This window comes from Leptosomus discolor, chromosome 1 (assembly GCF_034619465.1).
Source record: "Leptosomus discolor isolate bLepDis1 chromosome 1, bLepDis1.hap2, whole genome shotgun sequence".
Lineage (NCBI taxonomy): Eukaryota > Metazoa > Chordata > Aves > Leptosomiformes > Leptosomidae > Leptosomus > Leptosomus discolor.
The window spans coordinates 153,147,075-153,166,583 of record NC_141391.1 but is presented as its reverse complement, the minus strand read 5'-3'; the positions used below and the strand labels follow the sequence as shown (position 1 = coordinate 153,166,583).

The following is a 19,509-nucleotide window of genomic DNA, read 5'->3' as shown; positions in this document are numbered from 1 at the left end:
AAGTAGCTTGCAAGCTCGTTTGCTAGCAAGCTGTGGTTTGTCCCTAAATACATGCTGTCAACAGAGAACTGTATCCACCATGGTCATCCTCCTGCTTATTTAATCCTTGCCTCTATGCAATGAAATCCTGACTGCTAAGAACAGGATCTTTAAGCAGATCCAAAAGGAGAAGTGCAGCACCCTATTTAAAGCGGGACAGTCTAGACAGGGAAGGTTTAGTCTAGGCAATGCAAAAAGCAGCAATGAGAAGGTAACCCACCAACAGGAGAATACAAGGACTAATAAGGAAAAGAGAAAAGTGCCAGTCGGGAGAATGCAACTGGAGGAAAAGGAGCAAAGAACTAAAAGGAGAACTTGCCTTCCAGGGTGAGGTTGATACCTGGGACCAGAGGAAAACTGTAAACAGGCCTGAGGAATGAAGGAAAGCAGGTGCCCACCTACCATTGTAGAAAACTGTGTTCTATGGACATAAACCTAGCAGGGCGGAGAGTTTTGTTGGGTGGACACGCGCTGAGGTGAACAAACTCATTTGTACGAAGGTGGCTCAGGTACCAGGGGCAGCAGCACTCCCCAGAGATTACACACTCAGTGTCCCAAAACACTTAAGTTGGACAGATTGCCTTTGCATCAGTTCAGTACTCTGCTTTCAATTTTCCAGCTAGCCCATTCACAGCTGTCTTAGGTATTTCTGCAAAGTAAGACAATGGACTATACAATGTAGATGCATCTGCTACTCCAAGAGATTCTTGGACTGACAATTCATGATTTTTGGCAGCCTAGGCTATTTTCAAAACACTGATATTAAAATGAAGCCCACTGTATCTTTCTCCAAATCTATTAGTCCACTGTCTTGTGTGTATATATTTAATCTTCTAAAAACTAGATAAAAAAAAACTGCTTACCTGGCCTGCAACTCCAGTGTTCGCTCTTTTCCAGACACTTGAAAAGTGTGTGGATATTCTTCATTATGAGTTTCTATAATCTTCATACCATCTATGCCAACTCTGGTTCGAACCGAGAACTTCGATCCTACCAGGCTAAATTTGGGGACGCAGTAGAGCAACATATTGTTAAACTGGGGGGGAAAAAAAAAAAAAAAAAGAAAAACATAGATACAGCCACAATTTCTACTGAGAGATGGATGAAATTGCAAAGCTAGACTTAGTGGGTGAGAAAGCAGGTTATTTCCTGCTCAGTTGATATACAAGACCAAAGCTCTAATGCAAGACTACTTCTTTTTCCTATTTGTTTAGAAATAAGATTAAAGGACAGCTTCAGTGGATATAAGAATATTTGCTCTGTATATGCAGCAGTTTTCATAGCATTTCTTCTCAACTATACTCAGACTGGATATTTTATACCACTGTAAACCTTCTTTTAGAAAAAAGCATTCTTATGCCCCAATTCTGTAAAACCTACTTTAAACTGCAGCATAAGTCCTCTTTTCTTCAGTGGATACATTTATATTTTCCCTGTACCAAAGCCATTTGTTTTGTAGAAGTTGTAACTAATATTATATGAGGACATTATTTGTCTTTTCTCCAAGACAGAAGAACATTTCTTAGAGTTTTTACTCAGCGAAACCCTTGGTACCACAGGAAAAGAAAAATTACATGAGCAGGACAAAGATATATTAATTTACTAAAGATTAGAACTTTAAATAATGTTTAAATGTCTAAAGCCCCAGCCTAGAAGCACAGTTATTAAATCAGATCTATAGTGTTTAATTTTCTCACATTTTTTCCCCCTCACAATTTTCTCAAAATTAATTATTAAAAAGAGAAACTCACTTCAGTTAAATCCTATTTCATAGAAATCCTATCTAGCCTATTGCCTAGTCTGTATCACAGACACAGCACATTTGAACTTGTCACCTCTTGTATGAAGTGCAAATAATTTTAATCTGCTGTCCAGCCCCATTTGAGGTCTTACTATTCAATGGTTTCTCCTTTTGTTTGAAGCACAGATAAGCAGGAGTTGTGCCTCAACAACCCATCACTAGTCTTTATTAACCAGAAGACATGCAATGCCAGATGCCCATAAACAAAAACACATTAGCAATTTTTGCTGCATGGGAAGCAATGAACTACATCAAATCTTTTCCAAGGGACTCATAAGGGAGCATGGCTGTAGTTTGTTAGTTCGAAGACAGGACACAGACACCTGACAAGTGGATCACCTGCCACGATAGCAAGCTCCCACAGGACCATGAGACTTACTGGGACCCCAACACACACAATTGATTAGGACTAAAACCCTAAGTTTCTGCATTTCAGTTTCATGAGAGTGTCAAAGTTCTCATGCTCTAGGATCTGCATTTATAATCAGCAGCCACTTATTTAAAAGTGAGTTGCTAAACACTGTTTCCATTTATTTAAAACCACGTATGCTGTTCTAAATGGTGTTTTCAAGCCTTTCTGTAAGCAGTATGTTTACTCACGCTCTAATATCACTAGTGGAAAGGCTCTGACATCTACAAGAAGAGGATTTCCCAGTCTTTTTGGTTGTTCAAACTGAAAGAGGTATACAGCCACTCCTGCAAACTCAGGACACCATACTTACAAGGAAAAGATACCGCTCTTGAGCAGATGTATTGCGAGCAGCAAGTTTAAGGATCTGTCCTTCTTTTATCAGTTCATTTGAAGGGTTCACGATGTCTTCCTCTTCTCCCAGCATCTCATATATCTCTAACAACTTCTTTAGATTCTCCTTTACAATGAAAACACAGTTACAAAACTTATTAATTAAAAGCACAGATCTTTAAGCATGTTTAAATGAAATGACAGGAGCCACTGTAAGTCTGGAGAATGTTAGTTTTGAAAAACATATGTATACCCAGTATGTATGGTCAGCCATACAGACCGATTAATTAGTTGATACAGTAACAAGTACTTTTGGAAATGTTAAATCCATGGTAATTTAAAAAATGCAGTTCTACATACAGCCTGTGTTATTTCTTGTCCAAAATATATCACAAACTTAATGAAGTACCTATCATGCCAGCCCAATACGGTAGAGAAACAGCAGCTACTCTTTACAAATATTATCCTTCCACTGACAGAAAGAGATGAAACAAGGTGGAGTCCAGCACAGCGTCAGTTATTTGAGCCAGGAGAGGGACCCAGTCTGTCCCATTTTCCACTTGAGAGAACTAGGTGCAATGCCAAATTTTGTCTATCATTTGCAGGAGCTGTATAAATACATTAAGTAGGAGCAATCACTTGGACCCAGGAAACCCATTTTTGTAATTTTAGGGAAGATTTGCAATTCACACTGCTAGCTTCACCCAATATTCAAATATAACATATTGAAAAATGAACAGGAAAACAAGGATCATTTACCATTTTTCTTATTGCACTGTTAGAGTGACTTGCTGCAGTGGATATAATTTCCAGGGATTCTATATAGAAGAAAAAGAAAAAAAATAAAGACAAAAAGCTGCATTTTCACGTATTTATATTACACAGAAGAAATGAAATATTTCAAAAAATTATCTGGCAAGTAATTTTGAACAATGTGTGGAAATATCTTGAACTGCTGTGTAAATATAGAGAGGAGTAAGTTTAAAAATGGGCTGTTCTTTTTCCCGATGGCAGCTTAAAAATACAGTAATGAGTCTAATTCCACTTTTTTACAAATAAGAAATATACATTCCAAATGTGCATAAAGCAAACCAAAATGCTGACAAAACCAAACAAACAAAAACCAAAGAAAAGCCACCACAACCCTGGATCATCCGCAAAGCAAACAAATCAAAACCTGTGCACTATTCCAAAGCTAAAGCAAAACTTATGTGCTCCAGGAGGAGAAAACTAAAGGCTTTATATTTTTTTTATATTAACTTCATCCACTATTCAAATAGGTTTTTTTCAAAGAATCTTACAACTTCACTTAAAAAAAAATATCTATCATTCTTTTCAGAGGGACTTAGCTTCTTCACTTTATTTTTCCTGAAAATATCTTTAATTTACAATATCCTCTTACAACTATCTTATTTCAGCTGTTTCAACGACTAGGAGATATTTACTTTCAGCATCTTTCCAGTCTAGGGAATCCTGAGGCAATTTCCTTAGGTAGTCCTTTAGAAGCATCTCGTAGCGTGGAATGCGTTGTACTGGTTCTAGCATGTGATGTTGCAATGTCAAATTTCCACATACTTTTTCCTTCTAAAAAATTGCAAACATATTTCAATGCAGCAGGCAAAAATGTTACTACAATATAGTAAAATAAAAGTTATGACTGATGAAACGTAAACAATGTGTTTTGAAACATGCATGATAGATCTTCTGAAAGAAAGCAGAACTACTTTACCAAACCAAATAATTAGAAGTTCTTTCCTAAAAATAATTGTAAAAACTTTCCTAAGTATCCAGTAGTAAGTATCCAATTCATAAAGAAAAGTCCTACCAAGAAAATCTCCCAACTCCAGTGTATTTTAAATTAGGTTTGTAGTAACTCAGACAAGAGCATTACTACTGAATTAATAAGAAGAGTTCATGAGCACATATTAGAAAAAGTTGCTTAAATGGGCTGCAAAGTTATATTTGAGGAGAGAGTGCTTTCTTTGAGTTTCATTTATAATATAAATCCTGTCAGCAGTGTTTTAAGATGCATATTAATTTCCATAATCTTAGATGTAATTAAAAGATTACATTAAAATACACATAGTTGTCTTCCGTGGCTTAGCATCACAAGACCCTATAGAACAGTAAAATTTGAGCAGAACTACCTTACCCTATTTCTAGCTGCTAAGTAGGAAGACACACACCTGCCAATTCACAGAGAAACCTACAGGGAGCACTAGAGGGTATAAAACGCACCTTGGCATAGAGTAGTGCATTGCTTAACTGTTAAGCTGTCTTTACCCTTTGTGGCTCAGCATTTAGGATTATATACTTACTTCCAAAGCACAATGCTCCGCATAACAGCACTGGTGTGAGCCAACAGAGTACTTACGGATTCAGTGCAAGGATCCTCAGGTGCACTAATATGTCACTTTATCCTAAAACAATATTTACTTTTGGTACCTATGACAAAATGTAGTACTTTTTTGGTCATCTTGTGTTTCATCCTTTCTACTTTGGTCCTCTCTGCTGCACTGGAAGGGCTGGATTTGTGGGGGTATTTGTGCGTGCATGAAGGGAGAAGGAGAAGAAACAGAATGCGGTGTGAAGTGAACAAAAACAACCACCTTTAAGAGATTTGGTATTTAATTTTCTCTTTAACCTGTTTTTCACCCACAAACCTACATATTTTTATACATGCTTGTATGACTTGGAGATTTACATTATTCTCCCCATTACCTGAATGTCTTGAATAATGAATTTGAATTGAGGTGACCGTTCAGTCCACGTTTTCACCAATTCCATTGCATTATCAAAATTCTTCACATACTCTCCATACATCTTGAGGAAAGGAGCTAACTTTTGCAGAATATCTCCAATTCTGGGGGTTGTAGTCCTGCAAAGTAAGAGAGTGGAATCTCAGAGCAAACAGGAAAGAAAAGTCACACAAGGTTATGAAACCATTTCAAGCATTTAATAGAGAATCCTTCTGTTTGGGATTGCGTCATACAGAGTTCAAACTTAACCATCAAAACTGACCAGAATTAACATAGAAAGAGTGTTTGTGTCCTCTTTGATGATGTGTGAGCATTACAGGTCATGTAGAGCACTAAAGAAAGAAAAGCTGTCTATAATGAAAAACTCAAAAGATTTTATATACAAAACATGGCCTAATTTATTTTGTTCGCACTTCCTGAAAACTACAGTATCTTCTTTTGAGCACATTTTACCCTCTAAGTATCTAACCTGTGGTTTTGTTTGAGGACTAAATCCACACTGTACAACTTCCCTTCTGTGTCTTATATGAATACATGTATTTATAGCTTTTAAAAAGCAGTATTTATTTAAGAAGAGCTATGAAGTAGAGAGAATCCCTTGTATTCCAGTCTTTGTGAGAACTTTCCCACATCTTGATCACATCTTCAAATAAAACGGAATAGTAAAGAAACTAACGGAGAGGCAGAGAGAAGCCGCACTCTCGATGCACACAAAGAAAGCGGAACGGCACACACGCATGTCCAAGAACTATAAGAGGAAACACCTTCGACGTTTCATTTTCAAGGATAGACTCAGAAACTCAGTATCTCTGGATTTCCAAAAGCCTGAAATCAATGTTGTGGTAGTGGTCCAAAGTGAAGCAATCTAGTGCAATTACTTCAGCAGTTTATTCCAGCACATCCCTTCTCCAAGAGAAAAAGCTGCGCAGAAAGGAAAAGTTATTTGAATAGCTAATACTGACAGGAGTGGCAAAGGCTGGTCTAGCTCCAGTTGTCTCCAGGGGCACAGAAGGTACCTGTGTAAGACCTGGCAGAGGTCTGAGCTACTGTTGGGCCTGGCAACTAAAGAAGGGGACAAGATAGGGTGGGAAGTTGGTCTCTGAAATCACCAAGGCTCTCCAGCCTTAATTAGCTTCATGTAGTTGTTCAACTGCTCTATATGCAAGCAGACACATACACTTTCAAAGGCAAGCTAACAATTTAAAACAAAACCCCTCTCCTTTGTTTCAACTGAATGCTATTTCCCTGGGTTGTCATTTTATTGCAATGTAGCAGCATAATTTTCAACTGAAAATAAAATACAAATCATACCAACAGAACCAAAGGAAATGTGAATACATTTCTAAAGGTCACCAGAAAAAAAACCTCACAGACATGAAAGTTTTCTGATAAATTTAACAGATAAGTAATTATAAAATTTTACGATTAAAATAACTTAAAGCAGAAAAGACTGTGGCAATCTTTTTTATCTAAAGAAACTGGCACAAAAAAAGAATACTTCTACTTAACTGCTTCACAACTGTCACTAGACGGACATTGAAAGAAAATGTTAAAACTTTTATAAACCAAGAAACAGGAACAGTTTGCTATGCCTGCTCCCTGGATACCTATGGCTGCTCATTTACACGGACCACTGCCATTTCACTGTCTCTGAAGGTTCAAAAACTTTATTGCTACTTTTCATGCAAGGTCCTTATATGTCCAAAGACTCTGAGGCTGTAAAAACATAAATTTGTTATCATTTCAGGTAAGACAGACAAGGTTCACGTCACACAAAGAGCTCTGAAAGAACAGGAAGGACAGGGGAAGTCACAGAAAGCAGAACCTTCCGAGAGCAGCATCCTCCCTTGATGGATGTATAGACATATATTACACATATAGACAACTAGTTCATCTCATATTCAAATGCTACGCAACATGAGCCAAATTATCAAGTTCTGCTAAGTGCAGGCAGGTCCAGAACAGTTACTGTTCTCTTGAATAGACAGATCAAAAACAGAACTACTACCATGGACCCAAATCAGGCCTGCACTATTGACAGACAACAAAGATAGCATCATTATACGGGTCAAGAAATAGGACTTCACATTGGAACACAGGTACAGAAACACTTCGTATTTCTGTGTTATCAGACCATGATGGTATTCACACTTGCATTCTAAAAACTCAAACTTGAAGTATCTGACTTACTAATCATGACCTGTAGCATCTCATTTAAAACTATCATGGCTGCAAGACAACTAAGTAAAGGTCTATAAAGTCACAACACAGCAAACGTCACTACAGAGAGACTGCTTTGTCTTGCAATATCCAAGCTAACAGGCATTCAACAAAATTAAAAGTTGCAGTTGCAAAGCAAAACAAATCATTTGAGTAGGTCAGCTCTGTAATTGCCACAGATTCCAAAACTTTGTGTCAAAAGAGTGCATAATTTCTTCAGCAGCCCCCTACGCCCCCGAGGCTATCACGCTGTGGTCTTAAATTCTTCCCCAGGTATCTGCTATTGGTCATCCTCGGGTACAAAAGACAGAGTTAGATGAGTCTCTTATTTGATGTGGGCTCACTGTTATGCTCTGTTACAGTCTTTTCATGGGAAATATATTGCGACAAGGCTGTTTCCAGTGTTTTCAAGACATGTTTTAAGAGAAATATTCAGCTCCAGCTATTGCTCAACTCATTCAGAATGCAACTACCAGACAATTTCATTTCCACTCGATAAGCTAGATTCACACTGTCTTTTCTTCTAAGAAAGAAGAATCTGCTTCTGATCTGCTTTCCCAGTTTCAGTAACTACGTATTTTTACCTTATGTTTTCAAAACAAACCACAACTCAGGGAAAGTGTCAGAAATTTTCATCCAGCTATTTTTATTGAAAGCTAAAGAACAAGAGAAGATGTGCATAAACCTACCAGTAAAACATACTTAAGTATTTTCTATGTCCAATTAAGGACACTGCTGAGAAAAATTAACTATCTGGCAGAAGCTGTTGTTTCAGAGACTAGTGATGGGGAAAGAAAATTATCCCAAATTTTTATTTCAGCAGTGGTCAGAAATTGTTCTCTTCAGCTGCACCCTTTCTTCTAACTCCTCCCAAAGCATAATGTTTTAAGGACCTTTAAACAGGCTGTCTCAGGTACAGCACAGAGGTTGTTTCCAAGCAATGTGGGAAAGATAATACCCTTATGATGCAATTTATTAGTTTTGCACTAATAGTCAAAGCTCATCTGCAAAAGCAGTTTTCAACCTTTGAAGCTATGTAATTATACACAGATTATTAGTGTGCAATTTAGCATTTTCCAAATACATAATGTAATGCAACCCATCTGCTGTGCTCTATAATATGTCTAGAGCAAATTTAAGAGTACATAACAAATTTCATTTCAAATATATACAGCACTGACAATGTAGTGTAAACTGCCTTTTAAACATCGTTGGACTACGTTAAACTCCACTTCTCATGAATGTGCACTCTATTTTAATCCAGGCACTCGTATTTCGTATCAGATTTTTTGCAATTGATCTGAAGAAAAGGATGGATTTACCTTATACAGTCATTTTGCAAAGAACTTAAATTAAGATGCAAACTTTGCTACGTTCTACAATGCTTAGGTTTTATTTACTTTCTTGCATTATAGACTATACCATGTGTTTGTGCATGCTAACTGTTCTATTTTAAAGAATCATCATTTTAAAGGGGAATCATCTTCTAGAGTTAGGACATATATAGCTCATTGTCTAGAGCACCACTTTGCGGTCTGGTCATATATGTCACAAAAATACATTATTTCTTATTTTTCAGTGTGATTTTTGACAATTAAGGTGTTCTATGGAAGTGTAACGGGAAACAGTACCTGGACAAACACTAGAATTCCTTACAGTAAGCCCTAGACAACATGGAATACAGCAACCAAACAGGTGCTGAGGTGAAACAACTAGATGAAAAAAAATTAATACATTTTTATTTGGTTTGTTTGTTTGGGGGGGTTTGGTGGTTTATTTTTGCTGTTTTGTTTTGTTGGTTTTTTTTGTTTGTTTGGTTGTTTTTTTTAATCAGGTGTCCTCTTCCCCAAATAAGTTTGGGAAGCAGCAAGGGTTTGGGACTTTCCACCACCACCACCCACCTTCAATTACATGAGACAAAAAATACTTGGCTATATTTTAGTCTCTCCAAAATAGTACACACCAAGGCAGGAGGAAGATACTACAACAGCACATCATCATTATAGAGTATATTTACACCTCAGCTATCCTTCTTGCATGCTCCAAATAGAGGTCCTATCAAAAAAAGCTGAGGAAAAAAGGTCCGCAAAACATTCCTGACCTGGATATGGATTTCAAACAGAAAATGAAACCACAGAAAATCAAAACCATATCCCACCTTATTACAGCAAGCAATAATGACAGAAGTTACTGTGCTACAAGGGTGGCGCAAAACACATATATGTTATTTATCTCAATTTTTTATTCTGTGCAACAAATTCATCAGGTAGCACAATTTCAGCCTGAACCTCTAATTCAGCAAGGAATTTAATCATGAGTAAACTCACTGGCTTCAGCGAGATACATGTCCTTTATTTTGAGCAAATGATGCAAGACCTCTACTGAGTCAGATCCTGATGACGAGTGGAAGAGCAGATGTTCTTCTACCCACAGTACTTCCTGGGCCTGGAGCACTTAATTGTGAAGGTACCTTCCCTACCTCAGCCCTGTGACAGAGTTTCTACAGACACTTTTTTAGTACTATATTAACAAGTGAATTGCCTCTTACCATTCTTGCATTCTTTTCTCAAGTTCTGGAAGTAAGAATTTACTGTGGAAGGCATTTATCGATGAAATGTTAGAAAAGATTTTGTTAATCACTTCAGCTGGAAATGAACCTCTGTTTGCTTCTTCAAGGAGTCTTGAATAGAATACCTGTAATACAGGAAAAAAAGCCCCAAACCTATCAGCCCATTATCTTTCATCATCAGGAAAACCACCTATCTACCCCTCCTACTCCAACTGAGGCAAGATTAGTATTTCAATAATATAGATGAGTAATGACAAACTCATCTATTGTCTTTCCCTCACCAGAAGTTAAAAGCTTCTCCTCTCCTTACACTGCACTTTTTTCCTCTTCAGCCAGGAAAGCGCTGCAGGCAGAGCAGACATAAGTAAAGCCAAACTGAAGTAGTGCCATTTTGGATCGACTCCAGGCATCCTGTCTGTTTTAACAGCTAGATCATCTCAGCTTTCCCAGTCTTCCAGTCGTATTTTCCACTCTTGCTTTCTTTTCAATTAGCATGATGTCTGATCACCATTAACCCAACCACTCCCCTTGTATCCTGTATCCCCTTATCCTTTTGAAACCAAAGTAGTTGGCAGGCTCTGAGTGGCCACCACATAGCACTTAAAGCATAAAAGGGACCCAGTTCTGATTGGACTCTACTATAGTCTCTTTTAAAAAAATATTTTCTTTCCCTATCAGTGGGCTTTACCTGACCAACGCAGCTACAAAATAGCTAGAGATGTGTCAGCTGTTAAAGCAGACATCACATAGAACAGTGCTTATGAGGGTGCTTATGGTCTCTCTAGCTCCCTTTTCCCATGCTTGAACTGCACCACCCTAGAAAGGGCTTCAGAAGTTTGGGTAAGGGCTTGGGAAAGAAGGTAAGAGTCTGAAGACAGGAAACTTTGATAATATCAACTGAGACAGCAGAAGTGTCTTGAAACGAAAAAGCCATACACTTTCACATATCCTTTAAAACACTTTGCTGCGCCTCTGAAAGGAGATAGTTAATTTTGACAAGTTACTTTGAAGACTATAAAGATTACATAACATTTCAACCAAGTTTAGAAACATAACAGTCCCTTCCCAGTCTTCCGCTTTCCTCCCATCAGCAGAGTTGAGCAGCTATGCTTGAAGCTCTTTTTTCAGAACTCCGTCCAGTTAATATTTAGAAAAACAGGCATAAGAGTAACGCACTTAGGATTGCATCAAGGAAAATAATTGTACATTACCTATCAGAAAAACCTATGAATGAAGTAAACATTTTCCTTTTTTATTTCTAAACTTCTCCAAATCAAAGGTCTTTTTTTCTGCAATACTTGTCTTTTAAAACACACCATAGTGTGGGTCTGCTAGGTAAATCCACTTTCACTGGGACAATTACTTAGATCCCCAAGCAGCCTGAACAATTATTGTGTCAGCTGAGACTTTTTACTTTTCACCAACTGTTTTTACGAGACCTATGCATTAGACCTAAGAAACAGCAATGTCTGAGGAAAATATCATGGAGTAAGGCAACGCAAAGCTATAGGTATCCAGGTAAAACGGATATAAGTGTTATGTGAGAAAGTAAAGATGACTTAAAAAGGAAAATACTCAAGAACTACAGACTTTCACATTTAAGAAATATCAGTTTGATTCTACAGAACACAAGAATTCAAGCCTTTCCTTGCAGGAAGAGTAATTTCTGTTCACTTCAATTGGATTTAGTCTAAATGTATAGTGGGAAAATAATGAATATACAGTTCAGAATGAGCATCTTCCTAGGTTCTTTGGCACTAAAGAAAAGTTCTGATCAGGTGGCTCAAATTTGAAAGATTCAGTATTACAAAATTATATCCTCCTCAGTTCCACCAGAAGCCAAGAAATGATTATACATCCTCTTTGTTGGAAGAGCTACCAGAACACACTACTGTTGCTTATGGTGACATCCACACACATAGAATGTATTGGATTAATATCCACAAAATTCTAATACTTTTAAAAATGCAGTGTTCTCAAAATAGAAACATAGGCAAAGTTATGTATCAAGAGCAAATGACTGACTGGAAAAGTCAGCAAAATGTGAAAAACATACCACCTCTTATGTAATTTATACACACACTTATGCAAAGCTATTTGAGTGATTTCGAGGCAAGACAACAGAAATAGATTCAAGAAAAATGTACCCCATCTAGGAGGTCAAGTCGGCTAACATAGGCTTTTTCTGTTTGCAGAAGTTCGCTGGCAATTTTGTGACGTTTCTGTTCATCTGTCTCCTGAAGGAAAATAAGAAGAGGTCTTAGGACACCGAAGGAAACATAATTTAATACTAAAAAAAAGTTGAAAAAACATACGATTACCTTACAGCCCAAAAAGCAACTGAAATCCAAGTTTTGCATTTAGTAAGAGATACCCCATTTTGAAAAATACAAACTGTCCAGCAGTTTCCATCAACAAACGCCAAAGCCAGAGGAGGATAAAAATCAGCCTAACTGCAGAGCAAAACTCAAAGCCTAAAACATTTAATATTTCCAAGTTCGTACAGGGATCTTTGCCAAAGCACCAACTCCCTATTTAACGGATCAGCTCACATCCTGGTAATTGAGTACCACTGACCTTTCAGAGCTGGAAGAACTGATTTGCAGAGTAAGAGGGAACAGATGGGATTAGTTGGTGTTCGCCCCCACCCCCATTTCGAAAGTTATTTGAACTGCGTGTTCTTCGCATGACAGAATTATTGAAAAATACTGTACAAAATGTTTTATGTTCATCAATACACTCATTGGTGATTAATTGTTGACTGCAATTAGAGGGCTCCTTCCCTAGGTCTTTATGGAAGTCACTTCTGCATCTTAAGGGAAGTTTTCACGTTAATGTCTTTCATTCCACAAAATAATTTTTTGATTCTTCTGCTGAACGGAAACTTAAAACTTTAATTCAAATTTCAATTTTTAACTAAATATGTTAGAATATAAAATTATGAGTTGCTATGAGAAGTTACTTCAAAACAAAGAATGAAAGCACAGCTTTCTACAACATTAAAACATTAAGGAAATGCCTCAGGCTCACAAGTGTCAGATTCAACAAAATCACACTTCCATTACAAGATTTTTCTTCCAGATTTAGTGCTAGCACTGAAAAGTGTTCACATCTAACATCTAAGCCTTTCCTAAGAAAATGGCAGTCTTATCATAGCACTTATGGGAAAGTGGTAATTTTCCATGCAAACCGTCGTCATAAAAAAAAATAAAAGAGCTTGAAAGAGTTACTTCTGACTTCAAACGACATACTGCTTTCTACAAGAGTAAGATAAACATTTGCAAGTACATTTATAAGGATGGTTTGCAGAATACTGAATAGTAAAGAACAGTCTTTTCATTTAATGTACTTCAGTGGCTTTTTTTCCCTTTTCAGTACTCAATAAGCATTCCGAATTTGAACACATTTCAGTTCTAATCTGCAGTGTTAACAGTCACACTGCTACATGGCAAGCCTCCTCCTTAAATAGTGGCTTTCAATAGTGACTTCAAAGCTGTGCATTAAATCTGTTTAAATCAGCATAGCAACCACGGTAACCTATAGAACAGCATTTTAAGTGCTGTCAAGAGATACTGCAGGGAGCTGGAGGATTAGCTGTTGCAGCTACAGCATGCTATTTAGCCTGGACATTTACAAAGCATCTCACATGGGGACTTGAGGCGCAAAACCATGGAGGCTACTGGTTCCTCGGTGATTTTATTTTACATTTTTCCTCCCCCGACTTTCTTCCTGAAGCACTGTTACAGAGCCAATAAGCAGTTTTCAGAAGATTACTTGAACTGATTAAGAGTGGGAAAATCACATATAACAGACTCAAAAATATCCCACAAAATGAGCCACTGAGGAAAAAGCATTTAACCGTCACTCCTAAATCAGGGCAAATCCCCCTTACTCTCCCACTATACTCTGACCCCAGCTTTCCCATCCTTTTCCTATCAACCTTGCACATCTTCCTAATTCTTGAACCTCAGTCTCCTTTCTACATCAATCGCACTACGTGACACAGGAATCTTCTGTGTGGGAAAAAACACACACCATGGATGAGCTATCTTTTAAGCATAGTGGCATGCTTTTATTCCAGCATAAAAACATCCACCTATAAGGTTATATCAGTGCAAGACTAAAATTGTATTGCTAGTTTTCTTTTAGGAAAGTCCTCAGTTTCCCACCTCACTGTTTCAGTATTTGCCCACAGGTTACATGAACTCTCTCAGCTGTGTTTTCTACTACTGGCTCCATCCTCCTCTGTTTCTGCAGACCCAAATTTGGCTTTTCCAAGTAGCAGAAAGCAACTCTTTCAACATAATTTGGAAATAAATCCTGAATTATGTTTGTGACAGTAAGAATGAGACAGAGACATTTGTTATTAAAGCTGTTCAACAAAACAGCTTTGAAAAACCTTGTAGAAATATGGAGGAAAATTCTTAAGAGAAAAAAACTTTAAAAACCATGGGAAACCTGAAGTTGGTATTCAACTTCTGAGAACTTCAATGCTCTACTGTACGAAATCTAATCATTAACAGTAAAAGGGAATTTTAATTCTCTTTTAAGTTACAAGTTAAGTTTTATTTTCATGGGTATAACCATAAATGCACACATCTCTCTTTACAAGTAGGATAAAAATATAATAGAAATGAAAGATATGGACACTTTTTTTTTTTTCTGGAAAACTTTTGTATTTCCCTCCCATGATTTCTTAATGCTTTTAGTACATCAGTATTTATATGGGGCTCCCTGCTGTTAACAAAAAATACCAAACCAATAATTTACTACAAGGTATACCTGGACACATACTCTATCACTTCTCAATGATTTCAGGGAACATTTCAAACTTCTGTGACAATCCATAACACATGGCAACTCAATGTATAAAACCAAACAGAAATGGGAAATCATTTGTGTGCTGTATACAGAACATTCACATTAGAGGTACGTGATTCCAACTGCTCATCAAAACATAAGTGTGAGATAGCAGCAGGTGCACCAGGCAGGACTGCAAACTTGTACCTCTGTATGGATGCTCACAATAAGTAGCTCACCTAGGCCTAGTTATATATTCTTTAGTACAAAGTTGCACATCCTTAGAATCATTACATTACTACGGATACTTAAGAAATTAAAACAAGTAATTTTTACCAAAATTGTTCTTTAACTCTGAAATTAGGTAGAGGTATGAAAAATGCTGCTGCGAGCATGAACTTTTTTGCATCTGTGTTCATATCTCCTAACGTTGTTTTTCCATTGTCCTAAAGTTGCAAAAATTATGCTAATTTAAAGCAGCTTTTACATAAACCTAAATTCCAATATAGCTGTAGCTTACTATCCAAACCAAACAAGAGCTATCTCCAATCAAGAAAACTATACCTACCAATGTGACAGTAATCTTGTACATGATTGAATCCTATTTAGGTGTAGCCCTTGCCCCAAGGGCTTTGCAGTAATATATTAAGCAGCACAGACAGGGAGAGAGACGTAGAGTATGAACAAATATCATCCAATCTATGTTGTGCTCATTTGTTTGTAATGCTCAGTTTAGTCTAAAGTAACAGAGTGGGCTTTTCTTTTCTAAAACCATTCATTGTCATAGCTGCTTCATGATTCCAAGCTTTCTTCTCTAATTATTTGGAATATAAATGTAAATTTACAGGAGAATTTAAGACTTCCTTTAATATCTAGAGTCCTTGGTTTCTGAAATCAAGGAAACCACTAAATTTTGCAAGACCTGCAATGAAAATCCTGAATGCTACCATCACCTTCTGGGATATTAAGTCTATCTATTGCACAAATGATGGGTGAGTTTCTTGCACAGCAACCAAGAACAGCAGTGAAGATCCTGGTAGCCCTAAAGAAGTAATTCTTCTCAAGAGGATTTTCTGCATTTATACTGGGTGCTAAAGATACACTGCTTTGTTCATGATTTACTGTTTCTAAAGAAGACCATAACGTAGAATCAGGAGGAAGTTGGTAAAACTTCTCAAGTGTTGTAAAAGTAAAGCATTTCTTGGCAGAAAGTTACCTTTGCAACAAAGTTTCACCCTAATTAACTAAAAAACTTCACTTTATATTTAGAAATACAGGATCTCCACTAGGTTTTGCATCTGAAACACCAAAGCCCCCAACATTGCCATTGAAAGGAGACATCAAGTAAGGATTTTATTAAAGATGTGCCATGGATTCTTCTCCATCTGTGACATGCATGCAGTCTATAGCCCTGTTTCCTACCAGTCTCACAACAAATACCAAAGCATTTATCTTCTTGTCTGCAGTTAGCTTGAGCAGCAGATTTCTCACAAGATGTTATTCAGGAAGTTAATTGATTGGGATGTTCTTGTACTAGTCAGCCTCCGCGTTTTAGGCAAAGCAAATTCTATGACAGAAGGTGCTTCTGCTGCAAGGCAGGAAACTTTTCACTTTTAATTGTCTTTCTGCTTGTGATATTTGTGGTTTGTGACTCTCAAACTAATTCAGTAAATAAGAGAAATAAAGCATACTCTACTCTGGTCATTTGGGGAAAATGTTTCAGAACACTGACAAATTTAGTAAGTTTTGTCTCAACTTTTCCAGAACCTGCAATTAATTATCTGACTTTAGTCAGATCTACAGTGATAAGGGGAAAAAAAAAAAAACAAACCATAAGAGCAACATTATTTCAAAATAACCTTTCTTTTCCAAGTCTGAAAAGTAATTCCTGCTCTGGTTTTGCACCATTCCCCAATTTAATTCACCCTTTCCAGCAGTGGACTTGGTTTACTTCTGTTGTATATATATGCATTTACAAAGAGATAGCACCATGTTTTTCTCTTCCCTGAGTTAGGAAACACGGCATGCAAGAGACAAGATACATATTTTTTTTTGATACTGATGCAAAGTATCAGACGCATAATTTAAAGTTTGTCTATGACTCACATGCATCTGCTCCTATTGCTTTTACTGAATTGTACCTACACTTGCTTAATTAAAAAGGGCAGAAGAGTGCTGTTAGTCTGTGCAGTGCAACTTCAACTGGACTGCATCCCAGTTTTAAGATTCTTTACTGACTAAGTGGGCGCTTAGCAAAATCACAGACTGTCTAAATGCTCTTACTGCTTCCCAATGCCTGCTTGGACGTCAATTGAGCTTAAAGCTCTGCCAGACCTCTTCTGTTCCTCATCACCCTTCCGCTACTCCAGAAAGCATGGCAGCAGCTACTTAGACCTCCACAGGGCTGATATCAACCTATAGTTTGCATTAATCCAAACTAAATCAGTGTTTAATTTTATAAAGTGTGGCCCTTAGATCAATCTGTGGTAGACATGCTTCCTGCTCTCACTAGACTAACTAGCTAACACACTGTTATCTCTGGAAGTGCTGCTGTGACCCAGTTCAGCTTTATAGAGTCAGCTCTTCACCAATGCTGGTTTAAGAGCCACCCTGCACAGGTTTGTTTTGGTTTATGTTTCTACCCTTCAAGCACCAGCAATACATCTGGTAGCAGCCACATTACACCTCACAATTTGACTCTTGGTCAGTATAGGACAGATCACACATGTTGGTCCCAGCAGCTCAAAGACAGGTTTGATGACGCTGCTCCCATTAGCCTTTGCTCAGTTCCTTCCTAGACTTTACAACAGGACTGCTTCCTATTTCTGATTTTTCCTGAAAATGCTGCCAGCACTTTACTACCACGTGACTTGGTTTCAAGCTTAACATCGTTGCTCGTGGAGCATTCAGCACTTTATTGGCACAGAGAGGGGGAAACAGGCATTACCGAACAGGAGGCAGAAACATAATGAGAGGTGTGGCAGGTTAAAGGTGCCTTGGACCGTGACCAGACTTAGGTTTAGATGGGGATCATAACGTTCATTCATTACTGGCAAAAACAACCCCTAAAACAAACAAGAAAACTCACACAATCCATCTCCTTCTTATCATTATCTGGGATATTTTATCCTATAATACAAGAGAATTTGAGACCCACCTTTCCCACACCCAGAATTTACCCTCAAGCATGTATGCATGTGACCACTAGAGAACCAAACCCAGGGGCTTGGAGAGGTCTGTGCTTAACTGATGCAGGTGCACTCCTGACAAGCAATGATGAGCTTTATCAGTGCTCAGCTGTTTGGCTCTGCGGTGAAGAGGAAGGCTGGGAGGGTCCAGCCCAGTTGTCGTCCCTCCGCCCCATGACTCACACATGGCACAGCTGGGCCAGAACTGTTCATGATTTTCACTGGCCACAAATGCTTCAGTATGAGAAGGCAAACTGCATAAGCAAACTTTTAGAAGTGGAAACATGCACAATTTTTCAGCAATTAATTTCCCAAGACAGATTTTCTTCCACCCACTTATTTCCCTTAATTACTTAAAACCTTCCTTATGAGGAAGCTCAAATTGATCATAAGTTCTCTTTGCTAACAAGGCATATATTTAGTATACTCTGAACCTTGCATCTATCTGATAGCTAGCAGACTGCCACTGCCTTTCCAGCTTTGACAACTACAACCACGTTAAGGATTCATATGACAGTTCTGCCTGAAGCCCTGTTGCTGCAGTTTGCTACACTTGGAATTTTATTTTATATACACCACTAATATGTGTCCCTCTAGTCTGGCACAGCTGAAGCATAGTGCTAAACATGTACACACATTTCAGTTTCACTTTTTTTTAAAACTCAGATAGCTAATAGGAAAAAGAAGAGGGGACACAAGGATGGAGGGGCAGGGAGGGGGGGGGGATGACACAAGGAAAGCAACATTTTTTTTCATGTCTTTTTCCAGAGGAAAAATAACCAAAAGATTTTCAACTTTCTGACCTGCTCTTGGAAGCTTATATTTGTAAATAAAAACTTAGAGAAAATACACAAAGGAGTAACAGAGCAAGAATGAAACAATTTCTCTTTTTACCTTTATTTCTACAGGTTGATCTTGCTTACTGATTTCCTCAGCTGGTTCTTCCTCCACATTAGTATTAATTTCTAGAGTATCATTTTCAGACGGTAGCAGTGTATCACTGCTTGGAGTCCTGTAGCAGCTGTTAAGCATCTGTCCTTCACAGGCAGTCATACCTTGCAATGACTCTCTAGAAGTACTTTCTCCATTTATCAAGTTACTGTTGATGGCATTATCTGGAACAAGGGTGGACATAGCAGAGCCATGATCTGGCAATTTCCTGTCTGGAAAATCTTCTGTCTGGTCTTGTGCTACTACTCCATTGGCTGTGTGTAGCTGTGCAACCTGAGTTTTGTTGGTATTACTGTTTCCCTGTTTCTGTAGTGGGTGCTGGGAGAGGAGTTTTGGCTGAGGTGATGGTGTTGACCCATATCTTCCTTGAGATTTAGAAATGTGGAGAACTGAGGAATCTTTCTTCAAATCACTAGGATTTAACGGGCTAAAAACACCAA

General features: G+C 37.8%; 1 protein-coding gene across 1 annotated transcript in view; it reads right to left on the bottom strand.

The window, feature by feature from the left end:
• FGD4 (FYVE, RhoGEF and PH domain containing 4) overlaps window positions 1-19,509 on the bottom strand; it is a 111,276-nt gene that overhangs the window by 8,020 nt on the left and 83,747 nt on the right. Inside the window, exons 4-11 of the mRNA XM_086467616.1 lie at window positions 19,013-19,496; window positions 12,278-12,367; window positions 10,110-10,255; window positions 5,304-5,460; window positions 4,028-4,166; window positions 3,342-3,400; window positions 2,563-2,709; window positions 903-1,075 (exon numbers count right to left, since the gene is read on the bottom strand). Coding sequence (XP_086323742.1) covers window positions 903-1,075; window positions 2,563-2,709; window positions 3,342-3,400; window positions 4,028-4,166; window positions 5,304-5,460; window positions 10,110-10,255; window positions 12,278-12,367; window positions 19,013-19,496 — 1,395 coding nt within the window. The remainder of the gene's footprint in view (window positions 1-902; window positions 1,076-2,562; window positions 2,710-3,341; window positions 3,401-4,027; window positions 4,167-5,303; window positions 5,461-10,109; window positions 10,256-12,277; window positions 12,368-19,012; window positions 19,497-19,509) is intronic.